The sequence below is a fragment of the Antedon mediterranea genome, chromosome 7 (assembly GCF_964355755.1).
Source record: "Antedon mediterranea chromosome 7, ecAntMedi1.1, whole genome shotgun sequence".
Lineage (NCBI taxonomy): Eukaryota > Metazoa > Echinodermata > Crinoidea > Comatulida > Antedonidae > Antedon > Antedon mediterranea.
Window position 1 is genome coordinate 20,642,657 of NC_092676.1, and position 21,157 is coordinate 20,663,813.

The 21,157-nt window shown below is 34.5% G+C and overlaps 1 protein-coding gene and 1 non-coding gene across 2 annotated transcripts; both read left to right on the forward strand.

Annotated features, from left to right (window-relative positions):
* The first annotated feature begins 1,870 nt into the window (after positions 1 to 1,870).
* On the forward strand, positions 1,871 to 20,877 carry LOC140055489 (MAM and LDL-receptor class A domain-containing protein 1-like). Its single transcript, XM_072100831.1, has 24 exons — positions 1,871 to 1,953; positions 2,043 to 2,177; positions 2,514 to 2,782; positions 3,028 to 3,145; positions 3,269 to 3,406; positions 3,861 to 4,058; positions 4,669 to 4,821; positions 5,901 to 6,041; positions 6,630 to 6,758; positions 7,589 to 7,719; positions 7,998 to 8,118; positions 8,814 to 8,948; positions 9,343 to 9,602; positions 10,021 to 10,111; positions 10,216 to 10,523; positions 12,074 to 12,152; positions 15,293 to 15,493; positions 15,773 to 15,925; positions 16,018 to 16,155; positions 18,076 to 18,231; positions 19,101 to 19,354; positions 19,655 to 19,745; positions 19,916 to 20,316; positions 20,614 to 20,877. Exons 2-24 carry the CDS (start codon positions 2,045 to 2,047, stop codon positions 20,875 to 20,877), a joined length of 4,062 nt encoding a protein of 1,353 aa, XP_071956932.1. The 5' UTR covers positions 1,871 to 1,953; positions 2,043 to 2,044.
* LOC140055777 (U2 spliceosomal RNA) lies at positions 5,603 to 5,795 on the forward strand. Its single transcript, XR_011846700.1, has one exon. It is a non-coding gene; the product is annotated as a U2 spliceosomal RNA (small nuclear RNA).
* Positions 20,878 to 21,157: the final 280 nt, after the last annotated feature.

The following is a 21,157-nucleotide window of genomic DNA, read 5'->3' on the forward strand; positions in this document are numbered from 1 at the left end:
CCGGAGCCGGAGGAGACTACTACGATCGTGCAGAAATCGAGCTTTTTGAATTTGATCACTTCCAGGTAATATAACAAAGATAATAACTAACTATTTTGATTCTCCATGCATGGATGCATGCAGTAGCAAAAATATGTAAAAGAGCAAATTTACAAACTATCTCTCTTTCAGGTTATTATAGAGGCCACTGTTGGTAATGGTGATGATGGTGCCATTGGTGTCGATGACATCAGCTTTGTACCAGAGTGTGTTGTCTACACTGGTATACTTCCAGTTGGCACTACTCCAGTTCCGGTACCAAATCCTTGTGGAGATAATTTCTTTAATTGTGGAGATGGTCTGACCTGTCTCCCTATGGATCAGGTTTGTGACTTCTTCGAACAATGTCCAACTGGGAATGATGAACAGAAATGTGGTAAGTTTAACTCAGTTCAATAGTAAACTAAATCAACAAATAGAAAAAGAGAAAACATTACAGTTATTGCCAGATTAATCAATTAATAAATTAGAGCAGTTTATTAGATTCTGATAGTTAGATAGTGTTTTCTTGTATTTGTTTCTCTTAATTTATTTGTGGAGAGCCTCTCAACTGTCATTTTTTTTTTAATCTTTTGGTAATCTTACCTTATTGATTTACATTTTGTTCTGTTTCATGTATGTTATGGTTAGAAAATGGCAAAGTAAATAATATATGATAGATTCAGGTTTAAAAATATTTCCTGATATTGATTAAAAATATCTGTAGTGTTATTACTCTTTCTTAATCATCTTCTGTTATTTTTAAATTAAGACTAATAACAATTTCCTGTAACAATGATGTAACGTTGTATGTTTCCACCAACTTACATTACAAATATGGTTGCCTCATAGATGAAGTAAGTTGTCATTTTATTTTAAAAGGTCAATGTGAATTTGATAATGCTGACCTTTGTGGTTTAAGAGATGACAGTAGAGGGCAGTTTGTGTGGAGGAGAGAAAAGGGTGGCAACAAACCAAATCAACCAGCGTTGGATCATCACAACGATAAAAACAGTAATTATACTAAAAAACTTATTTCTCCATGATATAACATAATACCCAGACAAATATTTGTAGAATTTAGATACGGAATTTAAATGTATAACAGTGGGTTGATCTCAATTGAAACACAGATTAAATATGCAATTGTTATTGTTTGTTTTCCCGTCTTTAGGCCCTGGCTTCTACATGGCTGTAGAAGGCACAAACTCACAGTTTTATAGTGCTGCTTACCTAGTCACACCAACATTCGGAGAAATTGGTTCTGGGTGTCAGGTTGAATTCTACTACCACATGCGTGGAGCTGACACTGGTGAACTTGCTCTTTGGGTTCAAAGTTCAACCAACACTTTTGACAGCTACAAGGCTTTCTCCATATTCAATGCTAAGGGTAACAAGTGGGTTCAGGCTGTGGTAGCCGTAGGAAACCACCCTGCTGGGTATCACGTAAGTAATACATTTTCTTGTAAAGCTCTGTCTATACACTATCAAAGTTTATGTGACAAAAAAATGTAATGTGCCCATATATGGACACAATGATGTCATATCACTACCATATTTGTGTGCATCACAATCAGTTTGTCTAACTAGTTTGATAGCGTAGACAGAGCTTAAAACGATCTCTACTGATTATTATTATTTTTACAATGGGATGTCGACTATTAGACTTAAATATTACCTATAACTAAAAACCACTTTAATTAAATAGTATTATTGTTAATCTTTTCTCTTTTACTTTTTAACCAGTATTCGTTATAGCTTACAGTGCTTTTTAATAAAATACCCTTTCACAGTTTCATGTTGCATTTGTTTCTTTTTATTAGTTTGAGATAGAAGCAGATCCTGACTTTGCTGTTGGATCTGTTAACACCAACGTTGCCATAGATGGCATCACATACTACAACTGTCACAGTACTGACGTTCCTGCTACAAGTGGTAAGATACATATTATCAGTGAGAATGTTCTATACAAATATGTTAATTGATTCAGGATTTTTATTTGGACATAATAATATTTTTTACAGAAATGGATTGCACGTTTGAGAAGGATTTATGTGGATGGTATCAGGACAGTAACGATGAATTTGATTGGACAAGAACTAACAGTCAAACTCCATCAACAACAACAGGCCCTGGATTTGATCACACTTTGGGGAATGGTCAGTTTAATTTATTTAATTGATCATGAATACATAAAAGGACACTGATTTATTTACAAGGTTATGAATTGAGAAATTAAATACAGTATATTATTAAATTAACTGTTTTTCTAAACTTGTTTACACCATTACATTAGCAACATAAACCAATAAGGATTGGCTGTCTAAGCCCTTCCACCTCCACATTCAATTGAATCTGCCAATCTTTGCAACTATCCTAACTGAAGCATAGGTTAATTGAATTACAAACGGTTGGTTGGTTGGTTTTACTTCTTTTCTTTTATCTTAATACCATAAACTCCAAACAAACATAATAATAAATTTTATATTGTTTAGGTTATTACTTGTACATTGAAACTTCTTCACCAACCCTACCTGGATACCGTGCCCGTCTGATATCCCATCCACAAGTTGGTTACAAAAATAATAATAAGCAGGGCTGCTTCAGTTTCTGGTATCACATGTTTGGCTTGTCTATTGACACACTCAACGTCTATCTCAAACAAGCAAGTGTTGAAACAAGACTGTGGACAAGGTATCAGACCCAAGGAAACCAGTGGCTCAAAGCAGAACTGACTATTGTCAGTACGAAAAAGAGTTGGCAGGTAATTCTTCTCCTTCATGTATTAGGCTCGTTTGTACCAACACATTTATTTAATAAAATTCCCAAACAAAATCATATAAATCTGTTGCATACCTTTTTATAATAGATTAAAGACACGTTTCCTGCAATCTTTGACGTTTTGTAAAAATAATGAACCTTTTTATAATAGATTAATACAAGAAATATTGTAATTGGTAAGTGTTGATTTTGGTTTTGTACACAATATTTTTTACATTATTGTATTAGACCAATAATGATACTTTTGTCTGGCAGATTGTGTTTGAAGCAATCCGAGGTGATACCTTTACTGGTGATATCGCCATAGATGACACATTCTTGGAGGAAGGACCATGTCAACCTACAAGTTAGTAATCTATTTTGTTAAAGTAAAAAATATACAGTATCTTTCAACAGAATTGTATTCCTATCATTAAATTAAATTTTTTATTATTAGTACTATAATACAGTATGTTATAATTTTTTTCAGAGGAATGCAATTTTGAAACTGGTTTCTGCTCATGGACACAAGATGATACCGATGATTTTGATTGGTCGATAGGTAACAACGGCACAGCATCATTAGGCACTGGACCACAGATTGATCATACTATGGGTACCGAAACTGGTAAGACTGCTTTTAATGAGGATTTTTTTTTTATGTTGAATTATATATATTTTATATTTGAAGTATATTTATATATTTGAAGTATATATATGATTAAAATAATCTTTTAATCATACATGTATTATCATAAATTTGATTTTAATATTTTCATTTTTATTTTCACTTCTTAAACTAATTTCCCACAAATCCAATGCTTTGCAGAGAAGTACAATTGTGCTACACTTTACACTACAAGAGCAAATACCTGTGATTTTCATTTACATTGTTTGTCTGTTGAACTTTTCGTTTCGCAGGAGTGCTCATAAACGCGTCATCTCAATGAAGTCGAATTTTTTAAAATAAGGGAGTATGACAGACAGAAACTTGCGCTAACAAATTTGCCTAGTGGGAAATCGGCTTTAAAGTCGTTATGAACATCTGGGTTTAAATGATTAATTTTTCCCTTTTCCTTCAGGAATGTTTGCCTACATTGAAACATCATCACCACGAGTTAAAGGTGATATTGCTCGTATCGTCAGTCCTGTTTTTGACGACACTTTTGGGGAATGTATGCGCTTCTGGTTCCATATGTATGGTTCTGGTATCGGTAGTCTACGTGTTCGAGCCTTAGACACTATCACCAATGTGTATACTGATTTCTTTGAAGTGAATAGTAAGTATTAGTGATAATAAGATAAATATTTCCTTTTTTAATAATAATTACTAGATATCATTGTTAAAAAATATAGGCTAGTGTACAGAAGGAAATATAACAACATGGCACTGACTGAGCTTGCTTTGCCTAGATAGAAACTCGTAACAGTCCTTAGATCTTATGTCTGGCTGCAACAAATATCAACAGCACCGTACAATGTACATATTCTCTGCGGCGCGCATTGTCAGTTAAGGGACGTGGGACTGATCGTGTCACAGCATCAGATAAACCATTTGATCTCCTGAGCTCAGCATCCTGTTGTTAGATTGTCTTGGCGTGCATAATGCTTTATTCTTTATTCTTTATAACATGCCTTTAAGTACCAGATGTCTCATATTTAAAAATAACTGTACTTTTTTAGTTAAGTCAACCTAAATGTATATAGATTGTATAATAGCTTTTCTTTATTATGTACTGTTTATTCTATAGATATGATATTTGAAATAATGATAAATAAACAAATAAGGCATACTGAGAATCCTAATATCAAATATTATTTTAAAGGATATCATTTCAATGATTTGTAAAAAGTAAATATTTCACTAGACGTTTGTTTTCAAATCTATAGGCTACAATGACAATGCTTGGCGATTTGCTCAAACTACCATCAAGGTTGGACATGCATATAATGTAGTGATAGAAGGGGAAGTAGGCTCCAACTATCAGGGTGACATAGCCGTGGATGATGTTTCCATTGTACCAGGAACATGTGGAAGGAGAGGTATGTTTTAAATTAGTCCTAATATTTCCTGTTGTTTTTTGTAGATTTCATATGTAATTTAAGTGGAGAGAGAATTCTTGGTCCTCACTCCATGACGGTTGTCACATAATGCTTTCCTTTCTCTTTTTTATTGTATTTTTATGTTTCATATGAACAGTTTGTCTGAAATAAAGAATTGTAATATGCAGCAATATTGTTATATTATTCTACTTTGATATATTACTGCATTTGAAGCAAGGATATTGTTTTGTAATTTTATTTTTTACTGCATTTGAACTTCATAACAAAAAATATAGTAAAACATATTTTAGTTTAACCTAAGTGATATTAGAAAATAAAAACACAAAAGACTTGTAAATTCTATGTATTCAGGGAGTTGTTCATTAACGTTTTCTTCAAACAATACACAGTTTTGGCAAACCCATATTGAAATACAATGTTTTTGTTGTTGTATTGTTGTCCTTGCAGATTCTTTCCATTGTGGAAGCTATTACAAATAGAGTCAACCATGTGTAAAGCTCATGAATATATAAATTATGTTAAATATGACATTGTTTATTATTTTTATTTATTTATTAAAATATGTAAATTAGTGTTTTACTACTACTACTACTACTACTACCACTACCACTACCACTACCACTACCACTACCACTACCACTACCACTACTATCACTTGTGATTATTGTTAAACAAACATTACTTGGATTACTGCATTCAACACCATTACTGCAACATGAACACTGTAACAAACATACTCTATAGTTTCATTGTGGTCAGTATTGCTTCTCGGCCTTTTGGCTAAGATCATGTGTAATATCTGTTCTTTTCAGCTTAATATCTGAAATGCTGCTCATTGAGCTTCTATATTAAACTGATTTTTTAACCTACTGTAGGCCATGAAATAGGAGCTTGCCCATCCTGGTCACGGGTTGGCCTGGTATTGCAGTACCTCCAGGATCGGCCCATCCTCTAAAGAGGGAATAATCTAATAAAAACAGAACATGTCGGAAAATAAATATTTTATTAGTGTAATTTTGAGCTTTTTGTTACACTCTTTTATTTGATTCTTAATTCAGGTTTCTGTGACTTTGAAATTGACAAATGTGGTTGGATTAATGAGCCTACATTGGATAGCTTTGATTGGCTACGGAATGCAGGGAGCACTCCAAGTGCATATACAGGCCCGACCATTGATCATACTAGTGGAACATCATTTGGTAAGGTTTATTATTATTTTTACAGATGTGTTGTCCCCCAGAAACATAAAAAAATTAAGATTAGTAAAATTTGACTTTGAATATACCATTTTGTAATTTTGAAGTGAATCACTTCCGTAAAAAAAAAATGTTTTCACTTATAAAAAGACAAAATAAACTGTTAAATTCAACCAAAATCCCATTGACCCGGAAACTTTATATCAGCATATTGATTTTCGCCATTCAAACAGTATATGTTTGAATATCAATAAAACCAAAGTGTTGCTAAGAATAAAAAATCCCAGAAAAGTTTATTTCTGGAATACTTATACCATAGTAAATAGTCATTGTTTAAAAAACATAGAGAATTATGTCACCAGTATCTATTGAAAATTCTTTTTATTGGTACCTTTAAATGTCTTCAATTATTGGAAATGCTTCTGTATACAAGTAGTTGTCTTTAAATGATGTTAAATATTTTTATGTGATTTTGGAAATCGTATAACCTCTTGGGTACCTGTATGCCTCCTGTGTACTTGTATACTTATTTTGTACCTGTTCCTCCTAAAACCTGGTGAACTATTATGATATCTTTTTTTTGTACTACAGGCTACTACATGTTTGTTGAGATGAGTTCTGGAAATCTAGGAGTAGGGTCTAATGCTATGTTTGTATCAGAACACCTTCCTAGCACAAATGATGCTTGTTTATACTTTTGGTATCACATGTATGGTCAAGGTAATTATTACACACTATTTAAAATATACACTACATTGATTAATTAATGGAATGATACTACTGCTAGGTACCACCTTTTATTGTCAAAAAAGGTCCACACCCTCATGTATTTAGAACACATTGTTTGGTATGTGTAGGCCTATGAATAATTGCCTTTCATTGGTCAACGACATTACAATAGAGTCATTCATGTGTTAAACTCATGAATATTCAAACATTTAATAAGTATTACAAAATATAATATATTTAATGAAGGATATTAAAAGTCTATATTTTCATAAGAAATAAAACAGGGTGAGCAATATTCTTATGATATATTAGTAAAATAATTCCGACAACAATTCTTTTAATTGACAAAAGTTTAAAATTTAATTACTACAATTCAACACCAATATTGCACCAGCAAGGTTGTAGAATGTAAACATTTTAATTATCTGTATCGCTTCTCGGCCTTTTGGCTGGGTTGGCCTGGTATTGCAGTACCTCCAGGATTGGCCCATCCTCTAAAGAGGAAATAATCTAATAAAAACAGAAATTTCCACTTCTTAAACTAATTTTCCACTAGGTAAGTTTGTTTGCGCAAATTCAACGCTCTGCAGAGAAAAACAATCTTGCTACCCCTTCCACTACAAGAGCAAATAGCTGTGATTTTCATGTTCATTGCTTGGTTCGCAGGCGTGCTCATGAACGTGTCAGCTCATTTCCTGAGCTCTGATTGGTAGCGCATTTTTTATCTTCGTACAAAGTAGAAACAATGCGAGCTACTAAACTCATAGAAATAATCTAATAAAAATAGAAACAAATCAAACAATGTATTCGTTCTTCACCAGGAACTGGAGATTTGAATGTTTACATCAAAGATGACCAGGGTAACATGAGAATAATTTGGACACTTTTTGGTGACCAAGGAGACAAGTGGTTCCAGGGTATTTCAAATCTTGTTAGCTCAACAGAATTTCAGGTAAAATTAATACCTTAATATAAAGAGCATGAAAGTAGTGTGACCTTCTTTTGAAAGTAAGACATGCATGGATTACTCTCGTTAAATATTGTATACATATTAATAAAAAACACACCTTAAATCTTATTTCAATTTTTGTTTGCACCCAGCTATACTCTATATCCATAAATGTAAATCTCAATTCAAGTCACTTTTAAAATCTCACCTGATTCATAATTAGTAAACAGCGTTTTATAAACGTTTATTATTATTACCAATATCTATGTATTGATGTTTAGATTGTTTTTGAGGCTACTTATGGAACCACTTATACTGGTGACATTGCTTTAGACGACATAGATATTGAGGCTGTTGGCTGCCCTGGACAAGGAATACAGACAACACTTGCCCCAGCATTACGTAAGTATACATTTTTTTTAGGGCTTTTGCTCTCTGCGGTTGAAAATCAAATATTGCATGCGACGATTGTACACTGCATAGACCGTTGGTGGTCTTTTGTTATCCAATGAATACCCAACTTTGCAATTTCTAGTTAAGCACAATGATGTTCTTATAGTATGATAATAATTCATAACTTCCTACCAGTAGAACTGACATTGCAGAATACAAATGGAACAGTAGAGTCTAAAGTATTTCCTCCATTATATAATCGTGCATTACAAGTATAGTACAATTAGGATAAATCACAACCCACTTAAGAAATAAATACTGTAACAGTGTCAGAGATGACCTAAAGCTTTGTCTACACTATCAAACTTATGTGACAAAAAAATGAGATGTGCTCATATATGGACATGATAATGTCATATCACTACCATATTTGGGCATATCAGTACCCTATATGGGCACATCACACTTTGTGTTTGATAGTGTAGACAGAGCCTAAGACTTAAAGTTGTGTGTTTACAACTATAATCTCATTCTAAGAAAAGAAGTAGTCCAAGAACTTTCTACCTTTTACACCACACTTGAGTTCAAATACTTTCCTTGTGGCCAAAAAGATGCTGATACTTGTGTAATTACAGCACTGTTGTATTGATTGTATTTTTCTTTGACAGTAATGGATCATTAATTGTCCATGTTTGTTTTTTCAGCAATGAATTGCCAATTTGAGACAGGTTTGTGTAATTATAAACAACTAAACGATGATGAATTCAACTGGACACGAAACAAAGGCTCAACATCTAGTACAGATACCGGACCTTCAACTGATCATACCTTAGGAACAGGTGGGTGCTGCATCTATTTATGTGGAATATCTTTTATACAGTTATTATTATCACAGGGATGTATTACTGCACAGTAAATTAAATTGTTGTCTTTTTTCAAGTCTTTTTAGTTGTACCAATTGAGTAAGTACATTTGTCATTGTTTTTTTTAAAACAATGTTTGGAAAATTTCTGTAAGTGTGATTCTATTCCAGTTTTGATAGATAAATATTCGTTTTACTTTTAATTGTTTTATTATCTTTGCATTTAGTACACAATTTATTGTCATTGAACTTTGATTTTGCTCTGACAGATAGGGTCTTCTAGAGAGAGACAACCTGTGTTTTGCATGATCTGTTATACCTTTTAATAACTTTATTTTTAATAAAGCAAACATCTTATTTTTGTTTTCTAGGTTACTATATCTATGTTGAAGCATCTAGTCCACGCGTAGCAGGTGATAGAGCACGAATCATGACTCCAAAACAAAACCCAACGACTGCTATTACGATGTGTGTTCAGTTCTGGTACCATATGTATGGCCCACATGTTGATCGTCTCAATGTTTACTTGAGAAGTGGTTCCAATGATCAGCTGGTATTTACAAAGTTTGGTACACAGGGTAATGTCTGGCACAAGGCTGAGAAGTCCATTGATAGTGATGATATGTGGAGTGTAAGTTGCTTGAAACATATTGTTGCCACTTAAACAAATAACAACAGAAAAACATAAATACTTCTGTATGTAAACTGTTGTATGGAGCCATAATATCATATTCTAATAAAACCAACATATTTCAATACTTCAAAAAAGATATCCTTTGGAAAAATAATCCAGTCCAGATGAATAGTATAATAAAAGTTTAGATGTGAGACTATCCCGACATTTGTCAAATTCCACCTGAGATGAATCAGAATATAACCATTTCCCATACAGTATATTATAATTAGCGTATGACTTTTATAGGACTCTGATAGCATCTTCAAAATGTTTACTGTTCAGTAATATGTGTAAGAAGTGTCACATTTTCTTGACTTAACATCCTATTGTATACCATATACTAACTAAAGCCTATTTTAAATATTTATGATAGTTGATATTTGAAGGCAAGATTGGTGTGAGCTATGCAGGTGATATTGCTATTGATGATGTCGCCCAGTTTACCGGACCTTGCACAGCTATTCGTAAGTGCATGCTTAAACATTTTTTTAAAAACACATAAATGTATCAAGACATACATTTTTGAAGATTCATTTTTGCTAACTATAGCTTTTAAAAAATCTTTTAGGTGAGTGCGATTTTGAGTTGGACTTTTGTGAATGGACACAAGAGAAATCAGATGATTTTGATTGGTCACGTGGTAAAGGCGGTACACCATCTGCTGGAACAGGGCCAACAGTTGATCACTCAACTGGAACATCAGCAGGTAGGTGTAAAGTTAGTTACCTCTGTAAGTTCCTATACACTTACTCTCTTAGTCGTCATAACAATGTAGTAATAACACGAGACGGGTTAACTCTATTTAACACAAACAACGGTGCCTTTATTATCGATATGGCGTGCTCGCAGCACAACAAAACCGCACACACACTTTATGTGCTCTACAACCTTTGACCTCTCGGTCGCCGTGTCTATAGACACTACATCCCTTCTTTTCTCATTTAAGATAACAAACTAAAATTAACTAACATTAAAACTATAAACTTCTACTCTGTAACATCAGATTCATTTACTTTCTCATTACCCTTTTCAAACTCAATCTTTTTAAGGTCTTTTACATTTCTTCGATTCTGTACACCTTCATCGTTTTCGATCTGAACACTGTTTCCCTTCTTTTCTATTACACTATATGGCATCTCTCCATAAGTCGTACTCAACTTATTTTTCTTATCCTGTTTCACAAACACTTTATCTCCTTTCTTAATTTCTGATTCTTTCGATTTCTTTCTTTTATCCCAATATTCCTTCTGTTTTACTTTACTTTCATAATCCTTAACTCTAATATCATCATCGTTTGGGTCTCTCCCTTCATTACCCATCTCAGGCAACTTGGTCCTGAGTTGTCTACCATACATCAATTGTGCTGGACTTTCACCAGTAACACAGTGTGGTGTTGTTCTGTACGCCAACAGAAACTTATTAATCTCTCTCTTCCACACTTTCCCTTCGGCAGACATTGCTCTAATAGCTTTTAGGAGTGTTTTATTCTGCCTTTCAACTTCTCCGTTTGCTTGAGGAGAATAAGGTGTAGTTTTTCTGTGAGAAATTCCGTTCTCATTTACGAACCTCTTAAACTCATCACCTCTAAACTGAGGACCATTATCACTCACGATCATCTCTGGTAATCCGTGAGTTGTGAACCAATTATCTAAGGTCTCAATCACTTTCCCTGCTGTGGTTGAGTGTAGTACACCTACCTCAAACCATCTAGAATAATAGTCCACTGCTACTAATAAGCTTTCCCCTCCAGGAAACGGACCACACAAATCAATACCAATATGCTGCCATGGCTTTTGTGGCAGATCGGTTGGTTTCATTGGTTCAGGTCTACTTTGTCTATCGACTACCTGACAAGCCTGACACACTTTTACATAATTCTCAATTTCTCTATCGATTCCAGGCCACCAAACCTTTGTCCTTAATCTAGATTTACATTTTACTATGCCTTGGTGTCCCTCATGTGCCAAATTCAATACTTGTTTCCTTAACTCTTCTGGCACTACAATTCTATGTTGCCTTAAAATCAACTTCCCTATTACTGCTAGCTCCGTTCTTACATGTTTGAAGCTTTCTACTTTTGGATTTGACCAATTATTATTAGTGATTGCTTCCCTTAAGCATATCATTGTTTCGTCTTTCATTGAAACTTGTTCTATTTCTTTAGTGGTTAAGGCCATTGGTGTTGCACTCTTTGCAACAAAATATATATACTCTTCAGCTACATTTCTCTTAGACTCTACTACAAGTGGCAATCTTGAGAGGGCATCAGCAGCATTTAACCTTCCTGGTCTATAGATAACACTAAAAGTATACCGTTGTAATCTTAAAACCCAGCGTTCTATTCTCGCTGATGGTTTCGATCGTGCTGAGTAAATAACCTCTAACGGTTTATGATCTGTAATTAAATCAAACTTAATTCCGTACAGATACAAATGGAACCTCTCACATGCCCAAACTATCCCCAGGGCCTCTTTTTCTGTTTGGGAATACCTCCGTTCGACATCAGTTAGCGATCTACTGGCATACAACACAGGCTTAAACATGCCATCATCCTGTTTTTGTACTAGAATTGCCCCTACCCCAACTGGGCTAGCATCAGTTATAACTTGTGTTTTAGCCTTGTTATTGTAATATGCCATTGCTTCTGCACTTGTAAGTGCATTCTTCAGGTCATTTAAAGAATCATTTTGTTCTTTACCCCAGACCCAGGGTTGTTTTGCCCGTGTTAATTTTCGTAATGGTTCTTCCCTTGTTGAAAGATTATTTATATATCTTCCACAATACCCGACCAAACCTAAGAAACTTCTAACTTCCGCAACATTTGTCGGAACCTTTGCTTCTTTCACAGCAACTACTTTTTGTTTAGACACCTCTAATCCATCTTTGGACAATACATTTCCCATATAATCTAACTTATCTAGACCAAACTTGCATTTGTCCAAGTTTGCCGTTAACCCTCTTTCTCTTAATGTATTTAATACATTCTTTAGATTTACGTCATGCTCTTTCTGATTACAACCATACACCACTATGTCATCGGCAATTACCTTTACCCCTTTACATTTTGCCAGTACTTGTTCCATGATATGCTGGAACATTTCAGGGGCACTTGTAATACCGAACATGAGACGTTTAAACCTAAATAACCCACAATGTGTTATGAATGTAGTTATGTCACGTGACTTATCATCCAGTTCAATTTGGTGGAACCCCCATTTAAGATCTATTTTCGAGAATAGTGTGGCTCCATTCATGTCATGTAAAACTTCTTCAATCGTCGGTATGGGATATCTAACCCTCATTATGGCCTCATTTGCCCTACGCATATCTATACACATTCTCAAATCATCACTATTTTTCTTAGGTACAAAAACTGGTGGTGATATCCACGATGTGGGACCCTGTACCGGCTCTATTATGTCATGATCTAACAACTCATTTAACTTTCTTTCTACTGCATTTCTTAAGTTAAAAGGAATTCTTCTTTGTGGTTGAACTATGGGCTGTACCTTATCATCAATATGTATCTTTAATTCATAATTCTTTAATTTACCAACTCCGGTAAAGACATCCTTGTATTCGTTAAACAACTGATCATTTTTGTCATTGACTTGGACATTACACAACATATCTATCTTTAATATGTTAAGATCACTTGCACCTCTATACCCAAGGATTGTACAACATTCCTTATTATCAATTACCACAAATGTTGTATTTATACCTTTTTTTCCATAATGCACATAGGCATCAAACTCTCCTTTTACTCTTAATGGTTCTTTTGATCCATAAGTATACACTTTCATCTTGCTAGGCCTAATCTTTATGTTTAATTCTCTAGCAATATCATAATTAATAATATTTACACTGGCTCCTGAATCAATCAAACACCTTACATCTTTACCGTTAACATTTACAGTACACAATGGTTTAGTATCTTTTGTTTTTATAACAAATAAAGTCTCAGAGTTATCAGTATCACTATCAGAACTACTGTTCGTCGTGGTTTGATACACTTTTCTTGGTTTAGACTTTCTTGAGTGATTACTTGGTTTTTTTGACTGGCACACTACCGCAAAATGTCCAGATTTTCCGCAATTATGACATTTCTTGTTATTCACAACACTACAAGCTTTAGCTATGTGACCTGGTTTGCCACAACGATAACACGTCTTATCTCCTCCACTCGAGCTCGAAGCACTACTACTGTAACTTTTCTTAGACTCCGCCCACTTTTTTCGGTTACCATCGCGACTTCGCGGCGGTTGTTTTGACTCATCGCGTACGCGCCTTCGACGCTACTACCTTGTTGTTGTTGCGTGGTCTGTAATCTCGAAGCTTCCATTTGATGGGCCTGCGTGTCCGCTAGCTCATGTGCCCGTGCTATTTCTAACGCTTTGTCTAATGTTAATTTTTCCTCTCTAAGCAATCTAATTCTCAACTTCTTTGATCTACACTTTTCAATTATTTGATCTCTTATCATATCTTTTTCTAGTTCAGTTTCGTACTCACATGTTTTTATCAATTTCTTCAGGCGTGTAGCAAAACTGTCCATCGTTTCCCCGTTCTCCTGCACAGCTTGTCGATAAACATGCCTTTCAAACGCAACATTTTTCTTCGGCAAAAAATAAGCATTTAGCGCTTCGATTGCTTTTTCATAAGTGTCATCTTCCTTTGTTAACGTTTCAAATAACTCCTGTACTCCTTCCCCTGCTGTATGTAATAATATAGCCTTCTTTTGCTGGATGTTTTTGACGTTGCTCGCAACTATGTACAACTCAAAAGATTTCCGCCATTTTTCCCAACGTTGTTCGAGGGCTTGGCTGTCCGTCGTATCAAAACCGGCAATTGGGCTTACCTGAAAAGCCATTCTATAAATTTATACTCGTCGCCACTGTAAAGTTAGTTACCTCTGTAAGTTCCTATACACTTACTCTCTTAGTCGTCATAACAATGTAGTAATAACACGAGACGGGTTAACTCTATTTAACACAAACAACGGTGCCTTTATTATCGATATGGCGTGCTCGCAGCACAACAAAACCGCACACACACTTTATGTGCTCTACAACCTTTGACCTCTCGGTCGCCGTGTCTATAGACACTACAGTAGGAAATCTAAGTTACTGGTATATCAGGGAAGAGTTAAATTTTACTCTTCCCTGGGTATATGAACGCTGTATTACTAGTACTTGTTACAATTGTTTTATAAAATTGCGATTGCTTGATTTTATAGGTTATTTGTTACTACTTTTAATACAGTAGCTCTTTGACATTGCGTTTTACACCAACAAATAAACACACAGCATACAGTATAAAATAGCTATCCATCAATATGCAAATGCTGTCATAGCGAAGTAACAGGTGAAGCCTATTTTCCATTAGCGAACATATTTGCATGAATGAATATATCTGAATTCTGATTGGTTGTGCATTTTTTCATGTCACAGATGTATGTAGGCATTTGTCAACTCTTTTGAATAACGTGAATAAATTGGCCAAGTGGAAAACAGACTTAAGATAGCTATATTTGATGTACATTAACTAATAAACACACAACGAATAGTATACATACACCAATATACAAATGATGTCAAAGCAAAGTAATTGAAAATATTCATTATTATTGTCGGTTTTTGTTACAGGATACTTTGGATACATTGAGACATCGTCTCCTCGTGTAGCTGGTGATATTGCACGGATACTCAGTCCCACTTATCCCGACACGCAAGGAGAATGTCTTCAGATGTGGTACCATATGTATGGAAGTGGTATTGGTACCATGACTGTGTACTCTAAAGATCTTGTCACCAATATTGAGAGTGCTCCGCTTTGGACCAAGTCAGGTGTGAATCAAATTTGTTATTTTAAGTATCACACAAAATACAGAACATTCTTATTCTTGTTTTTGAGTGAACACACCTGAGTAGACTTATAAATATCTAAGCTTGGTTATGTATAAGCACTGAAAGAACATGTCCATTCATTAATTATCATTATGTCCACATTGGAGGCAAAGTAATGTTTTCTCCCCTGTTTGTTGGTGGGTTTGTTTGTGAACAGCCTACAGGCCACATTTTTCAAATCCTCTAGTTTATTACGATTATTATTATTTTTGTTTTTAGGTGACTTAAATGATCAGTGGCGCTTTACTCAAATATCTGTGTCAGCTGCACATCAATATCAGATAATTATTGAAGGTGTGGTAGGCTCAAACTACCAGGGCGATATTGCCATTGATGATGTTGAGATTACCACTGGCTCCTGTGGACGCCCAGGTAGGGAAATTCTTCTTTCTTTTTTATCTTACATACTGAGTGAAAACATCATAGTTGAGAAATATTATAAAAGTTAATTATTTCATTTTCAGGCTTTTGTGATTTTGAATCGGATATGTGTGCTTGGACAAATGATAACTTTGATGACTGGGACTGGCTGCGTGCCAATGGTAATACACCAAGCTCTTATACAGGACCAACAACGGATCATACCACTAATTCAGACCAAGGTACTGTATATCTATACTGTTAAACAGTCAATAAAGATTATATTATGCATACGGTTATGTTAAACGGTCATAGGATTATTCACTCACTCACTCATCTTTACACACATTATATACACATTGTTGATAAGTGTGAATAGTAATATGAATGAAACAGTAATGCAGTAGTACTCCTTCAGGATTAATAAAATGTCCCCATAATAGGGGTGTCCCCTGAATAAGGTTGTAGTGTTAAAACATATATTGCCCCTCGTTCATTTTATTGGAAACTGTCCCGTCTATATCGATGTCCCTTGATTGCCCATGGAGCTGCTAATCTGATGAAGTACATTAATACAGAAAATAGTCCGCAACAATGTACAGAAATGTTGCAAAAATCCTATCTCTCATTAAGTAACTGGTGCTCAGACGAATAACTAGTTGTCCATACCTTAATTTGTCTAATATCACATTTTTTAAAGGATTCTATGTGTTTTTTGAGACATCACTCAGTGGCATGACGATTGGAGACAATGCTCAGCTGCTGAGTCAGCATCTTGACCCTACAGCTGTGTCTTGCGTTGATTTCTGGTATCACATGTACGGTTCAACCATCGGCTCACTCAACGTGTATTCTGAGGATGATTCCCGTTTGAAAACGTTGCTCTGGAAACGCTCTGGTGATCAAGGCAATGTATGGATACATGGAAACTTGGAAGTTATCAGTCCGCGAGAATTTCAGGTACAGTGTATAATTATGTCTATTACATGAGATTCCTACCTGTAGGGACACTACAATTGTCATTATTCACCCCTCTAAAAGAAAATAGAACAATCCCACACATAACATCATCCATATATTCCTTTCGAATTTCATTGTGTAAAAATCAACATTGGAAGAGAGTAAATTAGTTCAAATGAAAAGAAATTGTCATAGACTACCAACATTGCTTTTAATTTAGTGTAAAAGTCAATTTTGTGAGAACCCTACCTGTATAATGACTACAATTGCAATACAGATAGGTATCTCACTCCTAACCCAGAAAAAACCACTGTTTAGTTTGTGTAGAAGATATATAGTTAAGAATTTTATTCAGGTGAATTTTTTCTACAGTATTTTCCTAGCTACTTGCTTTTGCTTGGTGAATGTCCAGGGAAATGGTTTTCGTAAGTGTAGCTTCAGAACAAAATTCAAAGGTTAAAATGATTGTATGGTAATCATATAAAATTTTTTTGAAACAGATTATATTTGAAGCCACCTATGCTGGCTCTTACACAGGCGATATTGCTTTAGATGACATAGACATGGAAATTGGAACTTGCGATAGTCTTATTATACCAACTACTAGAGCTCCTACTCAGGCACCAATACCAACTCACAGTATGTAGACATTGGTAGACATTGTACTGCAAATAAATTTCCATTATTGAGAAAATGGAGAAATAAATGAAGCCTTATTCACTTGTTCCATAATTTTAATCATGAAAATATGAAAAAAACTATATCAACAAACAGCAAGTTATAGCATTGCTATTTAAATTGTTATTTTTTATTTTAATCAAATTACTTTTTTTCTTCAAAATACTGTGAATACTGTAGTATTCAAATGTATGTTTCTTACTGCAATGCCTAAGAACTCATTTGATCTTACATTTACCATAAAAACCGTATGCAAAAATCTTTTTTTTAATATTCAATAGTCTCCATAAATGTGACATTTTGAATAAAGCTTTGTCTACTATCAAACTAGTGTGACAAAAAAGTGTGATGTGCACAAATATGGTAGTGATATAACCAAATATGGTAGTGATATGATGTCATCATGTCTATATAGGTGCACATCACATTTGTTTTGTCACATAAAGTTTGATAGTGTAGACAGAGCTTCAGTTCTCTTGAACACAATAAGCAACATTATTATTTTTTGTTTATTTCTCCTTTAGCTCCAGGTATATTTGATTGTACGTTTGAAGCCAATATTTGCAGCAACTGGAAGCAAGATAAATCAACTGATAACTTTGATTGGACAAGACAGCGTGGCTCCACATCATCGGTAGACACTGGACCAGGGTTTGATCATACTACACTCAGCCCCAATGGTAAAATGTTACACAATACACAGTTGTTAATGTAAAAGTTTTAGTTTGGCTTGTTGGTTGTGGATTACATTGAGAAGCAACTAAATTAAATTAATGGAAACTGAATATTACAATGAAGGAATATAGTAATGCAAGACGGATTCCAACAAAAAACCTTGTTGTGGGATTGCCTAAAAAGGGTGATGTGCCCAAATATGGTGGTGACATGCCCAAATATGGTAGTGATATGACATCATTATGTCCATTTATGGATACATCACATTTTTTGTCACATAAAGTTTGATAGTGTAGACAGAGCCTAAGATAAGATTAATATATTAACAATAGAAATAATGATACCTACAGCATTGTCATTTTTTTCAGTAATTTGCCTTTGGATTTAAATAAATATATATATATAAATAAATCCAAAGGCAAATAACTGAAAAATGACACTGCTGTGGGTATCAGTGGCTGGATCGCAATGGAGATACAAATTAAGCAATAAGGTATATTAAAACAATAAATTAATACAGAAAAATTAGAAGAGCTTTCTAGCAACACTAGTCCTTCATCAGTGCAAATAAATGTATATATATAATACTGTACTTTTATTCCTGTCCACCCAGGCAGCACTTGCCAGCTTTATACTATGACGTTATCCAAATTCCTTCACTTGCACTGATGAAGGGCTAGTGTTGCCCGAAAGCTCTGGTAACTTTTCTGGCTGTTTACTTTATCGTTTTGATTTAGCTTTTCGCTTTTTATTTTTGTATCTCCATTGAGATCCAGCCACTGATACCCACAGCATTGTCATTTTTTTCAGTAATTTGCCTTTGGATTTATATAATACTGTACTTATACACATTGCTACTTTCTTTGTTGACTAGGATATTACATCTACATTGAGACAAGTGGTCAAACTAACAACCAGAAAGCAAGACTTATATCTGTCAACATTGACACCGCTAGCTACGGCATGTGTGTTACTTGGTGGTACCATATGTATGGTGCCAACATCAACAAGTTGAACATATACAGGAAAGATGCTAACACCAATGCCCTCGATCTTGAATGGCAGCGACAGGGTAACCAGGGCTTTCAGTGGAAGTATGCACAGGTCTTCATGAATGGTTCATTTGCAGTATGTTTAATTTTGCTTCTTTTTTTTCCAAATTCCAACTTCATCTATGGGCTTCATATAACCTCAGAAATGTGAAAAATATAACAATAAAAAATAATGATTTGCAGAGAAAAGAAAAACATTTAAGTTTTATGTTAAGTACTACTATAATTCTACACGAACTTGGTTATTCAAAAATAACGTTTGAAATTCGTGTACCCAAATTTATAAGTAAAAACGTAAAATACTTTTAGATAATTAAGGACTAACTTCATGTAATGTAATGTACGAAAAACATGCATGAAATTGATTACATTACAGGTTGTGTTTGAAGGAGTAGTTGGAACTAGCTATCAGGGTGACATTTCAGTAGATGACATCTACCTTACTGATGGTGACTGCCCATCACCAGGTATGTCTTTTATATTTGATGTCCAAGGGACAGAGACTCAAAAGAAAAATTACTATGGTGCCTGGACTGTTTCATTTTCCTTTTTGTATTGGGTATTATGACATTTGTATTATATACAAATAGGTATCTCACAAAATAGACTAAATATTGAATTGTAAACTTTTATTTAGCCATTTGTGATTTTGAACATGGTAATGATGTCTGTGGATACAGTCAAGATAAGAAGGATAATTTTGATTGGACCCTTGCAAGTGGTTCAACCGGTAGCAGTGGGACTGGACCATCCAATGACCACACATACGGCACGTCCGCCGGTCATTACATGTACATCGAGTCTTCTTCACCACGAACATTTGGTGATAAGGCACTCATAAGATCATTGGAATATCCATCAACGTACGGTCAGTGTCTGCGGTTCTGGTATCACATGACTGGAGATAATATGGGAGCATTGAAGGTTTACGCAGAAATGTTAGGTGATAAGGGAACGGCAATCTGGTCACGAACCTTTGCAAGCCCAGACTTTTGGAGGTTGACAGAAGTTAGTGTAGTGGCTCAATACCCATACAGAGTAAGTGTGTTTATAGTTCAAATAGAATAAAAGATAAACATTTTTTAATCTATAGTGCAAAAAAATGCAGTACTTTACTCAAAGCTATATCTTTATCAACTAACTGCTTGTGATCGAAAGTTCAGAGTGTACAAAAAGTGTTTTAATAAGTCGAATAGTCTATAGAGATTTGCCTATTTTTGATAATTAGAAATTGCCCTTTATTCAGTAATCTGGTATATCAGGTAGTTTCCAATGTTTTCTTACTTGTGTTTCTTGTGTATTATATATCTTAACATATGACAATTGTTATTGTAGATTGTGTTTGAAGGTATTGTTGGTAATGGTTGGTCAGGTGACATAGCCATCGATGACATCTACATAAAAAATGGCATTTGCAATCAACCAGGAACATGTGACTTTGAGACAGACATGTGCACATACTTTAATGTACCATTTGATGATTTTGATTGGTTGAGAAACAGTGGGGCGACTGGCAGTGTGACAACTGGACCAACAAATGATCACACACTTGGAACACCTTTTGGTGAGATTTGTTGCATTGCCCCCACAAAAACATGAACAATTAAAAATCAGATTTTGAATAGGCCATTTTGTAATTTTAATGAATCTTTAATAATAATGGTAAATTCTTTTTATGTTTTAAAAATTAAGCGATTAAGTGAGGAGTGAAATGTGGAATTGTTTTTCTCTCCATTTAAATAAATATTTATTTTCTTTGAAGTAACAAAATAAGAGATACAGTAGAACTCCTATTACAGAGAAACTTTCCGGACCCAACAAATTATCCCCTGAATAGGGGTGTCCGCTGAATATAAAAGTCACTCAGTCCACTCACCTG